Source organism: Salmo salar, chromosome ssa01 (assembly GCF_905237065.1).
Source record: "Salmo salar chromosome ssa01, Ssal_v3.1, whole genome shotgun sequence".
NCBI lineage: Eukaryota > Metazoa > Chordata > Actinopteri > Salmoniformes > Salmonidae > Salmo > Salmo salar.
In genome coordinates, this window is record NC_059442.1 from 102,494,548 (window position 1) to 102,501,149 (window position 6,602).

The 6,602-nt window shown below is 45.1% G+C and overlaps 1 protein-coding gene across 1 annotated transcript; it reads right to left on the reverse strand.

Moving 5' to 3' along the window:
• Nucleotides 1-4,455: 4,455 nt before the first annotated feature.
• LOC106611194 (major vault protein) lies at nt 4,456-6,273 on the reverse strand. Its single transcript, XM_014211161.2, has one exon. The coding sequence runs from the start codon at nt 6,248-6,250 to the stop codon at nt 4,931-4,933; it is 1,320 nt and encodes a 439-aa protein (XP_014066636.2). The 5' UTR covers nt 6,251-6,273; the 3' UTR covers nt 4,456-4,930.
• Nucleotides 6,274-6,602: the final 329 nt, after the last annotated feature.

Here is a 6,602-nt window from a genome sequence, read left to right on the forward strand (position 1 = left end):
AACTTATATTAAGAGAACCAGTAGGCACAATTCTCTTGTTTTTATTTTATTTACGGATAGCCAGGGGCACTCTCCAACACTCAGACATAACACAAATACTTTAGTGAGTCCGCCAGATCAGAGACAGTAGGGATAACCAGGGATGTTCTCTTGATAAGTGTGTGAATTAGACCATGTTCCTGTCCTGTAAGCATTCAAAATGTAACGAGTACTTTAGGGTGTCAGAGAAAAATGTATGGAGTAAAATGTAGGAATGTAGTGAAGTAAAAGTTGTCAAAAATATAAATAGTAAAGTACAGATACCCCCAAAAACTACTTAAAAGTATTTTTACTTACGTACTTTACACCACTGCTTGAGTGGCCCCCATGTTGAGGGCCAGCATGGCGGATGGGTTGTTGCTTACCTTCACTACCTGGAGGCCAGGAAGTCCAGGATCCAGTTGCAGAGGGAGGTGTTCAGTCCCAGGGTCCTTAGCTTAGTGATGAGCTTGGAGTGCACCATCGTGTTGAATGCTGAGCTGTAGTCAATGAACAGCATTCTCACGTAGGTGTTCTTTTTGTCCAGGTGGGAAAGGGCTGTGTGGAGTGCAATAGTGATTGCGTCGTCTGTGGATTGGTTTGCGAATTGGAGTGGGTCCAGGGTGTCAAGGATGATGGTGTTGATGTGAGCCATGACCAGTCTTTCAAAGCATTTCATGGTTACAGGGCAATAGTAATTTAGACAGGTTACCTTGGTGTTCTTGGGCACAGGGATCATGGTGGTATGCTTAAAACATGTAGGTATAAGTGCTTGGGTCAGGGAGAGTTTGAAAATGTCAGTGAAAACATTTGCCAGCTGGTCAGCGCATGCTCTGAGTACGGATCCTGGTAATCTGCCCCTCGCTGCATGTGCATGTGCATAACAGTGTTTTTCCATAAGGCTCTCTCTATGCCCACCTGTAGGGATAATAGCTGGGTGTGGATGAGAAGCTCTGATGACCTGTACCTGGTTGACCTGACTACCTCTGAGCTCCACATGGCACTCCTCAGAGGTATGCTACTGCCCTGTGTGTGTGTGTGTGCTTTACAGGTGTTTCCTGTGCTCATGAGGTACAGCATGCATGTGTGGTGTAATGTGTAGATGTGTGGCGTAATGTGTAGATGTGTGGTGTAATGTGTAGATGTGTAATATGTAATAATACAATAGAAAATGTGTAGATGTAATGTGTAGATGTGTGGTGTAGATGTGTGGTATAATGTGTAGATGCGGAATGTATACATGTGTGGTGTAATGTATACATTTGTAATGTGTAGATGTGCGGCGTAATGTGTAGATGTGCAGCGTAATGTGTGGTGTAATGTGTAGATGTGCTGTATAATGTGTAGATGCGGAATGTATAAATGTGTGGTGTAATGTGTACATGTGTAATGTGTAGATTTGGAGATGTGCGGTGTAATGTGTAGATGGCATTGAGGAGTACACCACATCAGTCACTGGCTTTATCAATAAGTGCATCGAGGACATCGTCCCCACAGTGACTGTACGTACATACCCCAACCAGAAGCCATGGATTACAGGCAACATTCGCACTGAGCTAAAGGGTAGAGCTGCCGCTTTCAAGGTGCGGGACTCTAACCCGGAAGCTTACAAGAAATCCTGCTATGCTCTGCGACGAACCATAAAACAGGCAAAGCGTCAATACAGGGCTAAGATTGAATCATACGACACACGCTCCGACGCTCATCTTATGTGGCAGGGCTTGCAAACTATTACAGACTACAAAGGGAAGCACAGCCGCGAGCTGCCCGGTGACACGAGCCTACCAGACGAGCTAAATCACTTCTATGCTCGCTTTCGAGGCAAGCAACACTGAGGCATGCGTGAGAGCATTAGCTGTTCCGGACGACTGTGTGATCATGCTCTCCGTAGCCGACGTGAGTAAGACCTTTAAATAGGTCAACATACACAAGGCTGCGGGGTCAGACGGATTACCAGGACGTGTGCTCCGGGCATGTGCTGACCAACTGTCAGGTGTCTTCACTGACATTTTCAACACATCCCTGATTGAGTCTGTAATACCAACATGTTTCAAGCAGACCACCATAGTCCCTGTGCCCAAGAACACAAAGGCAACCTGCCTAAATGACTACAGACCCATAGCACTCACGTCTGAAGCCATGAAGTGCTTTGAAAGGTTGATAATGGCTCACATCAACACCATTATCCATAATTAAAGTTTACAGTAGTTTAATCACGTGATAATAATTACACATAGAGAATTGATTTGATAAAATAACATTTAATGATAGTCACAGACACAACAACAGTGAGATCAAAAACAGTGATGAATGAATCAAGTGTGAACTGTAAAGAAAGTCGTGACTCATGTTGGACCAAGACCTTACAAAGAAGAGTAGGTCTGTACAGTGAGTACAGTTACATGCACACAATAATACGATTACTGGGAAAAGTCAGATTTAATATAATAGTTTGATTTAAACCTTTACATGCTTTGTAAGAAGAATAATTTCCCTAATAATCCTGTTTACATGGACACGTGAAATCAGGCTACCTGATGGGACTTTAATAAATGCAGAAAATCACCAATCAAAATAAACATTCTACCAGAGTGACCATGTTATTTTTACGAAGCCTATTTGATTCTGAGTTCGGATATATAAAGTCTGTAGGTGAAACCTATTTCTAATATGGATACTTTCCGTTTTTCCCGAACTCACGATTAAGCTCTTCAGAAAACCAGGTGTTTTAATCAGCGTATGCTTACTTCGATTTTGACCTTACGCCAATTAAGATAAGCAGAGTAAGGTGTTTACATGACTATTGCCGTACCCGGCCTACTTCCATAATCGGTTTAATATTGAATTATTAGTGTACATGTAAAAACACTCACTGTCACACTAATGCAATAAAATTAATAACCGAAGTTTTGACAGCAAACTGTCTTCAGCTTGACCTTACAGCACTGAAGAATTTCACTATTATGTAACTATCTGGCATGTATGGATGGTTTTACAGGGTTAAACAGAGCGTTAGAAGGTCAGGTATCTGGCATGTATGGATGGTTTTACAGGGTTAAACAGAGCGTTAGAAGGTCAGGTATCTGGCATGTATGGATGGTTTTACAGGGTTAAACAGAGCGTTAGACGGTCAGGTATCTGGCATGTATGGATGGTTTTACAGGGTTAAACAGAGCGTTAGAAGGTCAGGTATCTGGCATGTATGGATGGTTTTGCAGGGTTAAACAGAGCGTTAGAAGGTCAGGTATCTGGCATGTATGGATGGTTTTACAGGGTTAAACAGAGCGTTAGAAGGTCAGGTATCTGGCATGTATGGATGGTTTTACAGGGTTAAACAGAGCGTTAGAAGGTCAGGTATCTGGCATGTATGGATGGTTTTGCAGGGTTAAACAGAGCGTTAGAAGGTCAGGTATCTGGCATGTATGGGTGGTTTTAAAAATGTGTGCCCATTTTAAACGGCCTCCTACTCAAACTCAGAAGCTAGGATATGCATATAATTAATACTTGTGGATAGAAAACACCCTAAAGTTTCTAAAACTGTTTGAATGGTGTCTGTGAGTATAACAGAACTCATATGGCAGTCAAAACCCCGAGACAGATGGAAACAGGAAGTGGAATTCTGAATTGCGAACTCAACTTCATCACGTTGCCTATTAATCACACCGTGAGCTATGGTTCATTGAGCACTTCCTATTGCTTCCACTAGATGTCCCCAGTCTTCACAAATTGGTTTGAGCCTTCTACTGTTAAAATTGAATGAATGAGATGCTGTGGAACGTGGTCACACGGAGAGGGCCATCACCATTATGACGCCGGCGCCCCTGCTTACCCTCCCCTTTCGAAACGTTTTGAAACACAATGCAATCGTTCCCCTCGAATCTTATTGGCTCTCTTGTTGAAAAATGCCCTGAAGATTTATGTTATACAACGTTTGACATGTTTGAACGAACCTAAATGGGGAAAAAATGCATTTTCTCGAAATGGCTGTCCCGTGGCCGACGAAGCATTTGGATCAGCCTTCAGACGCGCTAACAAGAACAAGCTCTTGGAACATAAAGGAGTCATTTTTTCGAACGAAAATACATTTGTTGTGGACCTGGGATTTCTGGAAGTGCTTTCTGATGAAGACAACCAAAGGTAAGGGATTATTGACAATAGTATACAAGACTAGATGTGATATGCGATTGTTCCAAGATGGCTAGCCTATTGCTATTTCTAGCCTATTGTTCTGAGTATCGCATCCCCTTTTATCGCAAAGTGTGATTACCCAGTAAAGTTATTTTTAAATCTGGCATTACAGGTGCTTTCAAGAGATATTCATCTATAAATCATAGAATGACAATATTACATTTTAAAAATGTTTTCGAATTGTAATTTAGTAAATTGTAGCTCTGTTTCATCGGATGCATTTGAGGGAAAATAGTTAAATTTGATAAATTGATAAATTTACGTCATTTAGCAGACGCTCTTATCCAGAGCGACTTACAAATAGGTGCATTCACCTTATGATACCCATATCTATAAATGGATCAACAAATGAATTAAACACATTTGCATAAACCTCAAAAGCACAACAAGGAAAGATTCCTTACTATCCAGGATTATGGTTAGTATAGATATGCAACACATGGAGTGGACAGCACTTTATAGGGCATCGACGGCACCAAACAGATGAGCAAAAAAGCCATGTAAACCAAGGGGAACGTTCACTTGGACGTCTTTAGTCAGATACACATCTATGTGCGCACACATCAGAATAATCGCAACCGTACAGTCATACATATCATATCCCTAATTGTCAGTTACTACATCAGACAAAAAACAACCAGAAATCCTGCATCTGTAGGGGATATTATCAGACTGGACATTATTCTCTTATTGTCAACGTTCTCCTCCTTTTCTCTTCCCCCTCTCACTGGCCCTGGCTCTGAGAAAGAGCTCCCAGAAGGCCATTGGCCATGCTGAAGAGGTTGATGGGAGAAGAGCCGTCTGTGATCAGGGTTGACTTCAAACCCAGAGACTGGAGCAGCTTGACCTGTAGCTCGGGGCCGGCTCTGGCCATCTCCTGCAGGGTGTCAGCGCCGATACTGTCCACCAGCTTTTTAAAGCGGTTGCTCTCTATCTCAGCCAGCTTCTGCTGTTTCTCCACTTCCAAACGATCCATTGCTGACTTATAGTTTAGCTCCTGCTCCCTCGCCTTGGACAGACGGTCCAGCTCGCCCTCAGCCTCAATCTTCTGGGCCTCAGCCTTCAGTTTAGCCTCGTTGACTGCCGCCTCTCCCTGGATACGGGCTGCCTCTGCTCTGGACTGGGCCTCTGCCTTGGCTGCCCCTGTACTCTCCACCGCCGCACTGAGGGCCTCCAGCTCCAACAGCTCTTTCCTGGTCCTCTCTGCCTCCGCCTGGTCTGTGATCCTCTGCCTCTCCAGACGACCACGCGCCTCCTGCTCGAGACGCTCTGCCTCATGGCGTGCGGCAGCCTCCTGGGAGTTGGTGGGGATCTCGATGGCCAGCTGGACACTCTTCTGCAGGGCGTCTCTGGTCCTCTGGTCTACCGGCTCCACTGACTGGATGTCCACACTGCTGATGACCAGACTGTTCTGGTGGAAGCGCAGGCTGGGACGCACAGTCAGCTTGTCATCAAAGCCAAACACAGAGGAGCAGATGATCCGGTTGGAGTTCTTGTGAAAGTCGTCAAACTGCACTGAGGCGACGGCTCCTCTGACGCGGGAGGCGATGGCGTTACAGGCATCCCCCACAAAGTCAGGCACCGAGAACAGAGCCGCAGCCTGGGACGGGTCCGCAGGAGACTTCAGGTCAAAGTGCCAGTTGTAGCTGAGCTGCAGCTGCAGGCGTGCGTGGTCGGCCGTCTCTATGGTGATGATGTCAGTGAAGAAGTCCGGCCCCAGCAGCAGACACACGGCCTTGATGACGTTGGCCCTCTTGGGCTTGTCCCCTGACAGGGACAGCACGGTGAACTGCTCATCAGGACCCAACATTACCATCTCTGGCCCAAACACCACCCTGGCCTTCTTCTCCCTGTAGTCGTAGACCTGCACGGCAGCGTTGTGGGGAACCCTGTAGGACACCACCTTGGTCTTGTCCCGGTCCTTCACCTCCACTTCCTTGCTGCGGTCCGAGCGGTCAGCCAGGGGGTCCTTTGTGGAGGCCAGGAGGGTCTCAACATTCTGAGGCAGATTCTTCGCCCACAGCTCCTCGTCCTGCGTCAGCATGTAGGTGTGGCCAATCACAGCACGGACCTAGTTAGTCAACGTTACGCACCGATGTAAAATGCTGTTTTTATATATAAATATGAACTTTATCGAACAAAAGAATGCATGTATTGTGTAACATGATGTCCTAGGTGTGTCATCTGATGAAGATTGTCAAAGGTTAGTGCTGCATTTAGCTGTTTTTTGGTTATTAGTGATGCATGTGGTTGGTCGGAAAATGGCTATGTGGCTACTTTTACGATATACTCCTCTAACATAATCTAATGTTTTGCTTTTGCTGTAAAGCCTTTTTGAAATCGGACAACGTGGTTCGATTCAGGAGAGGTGTATCTATAAAACGATATCATTTGAA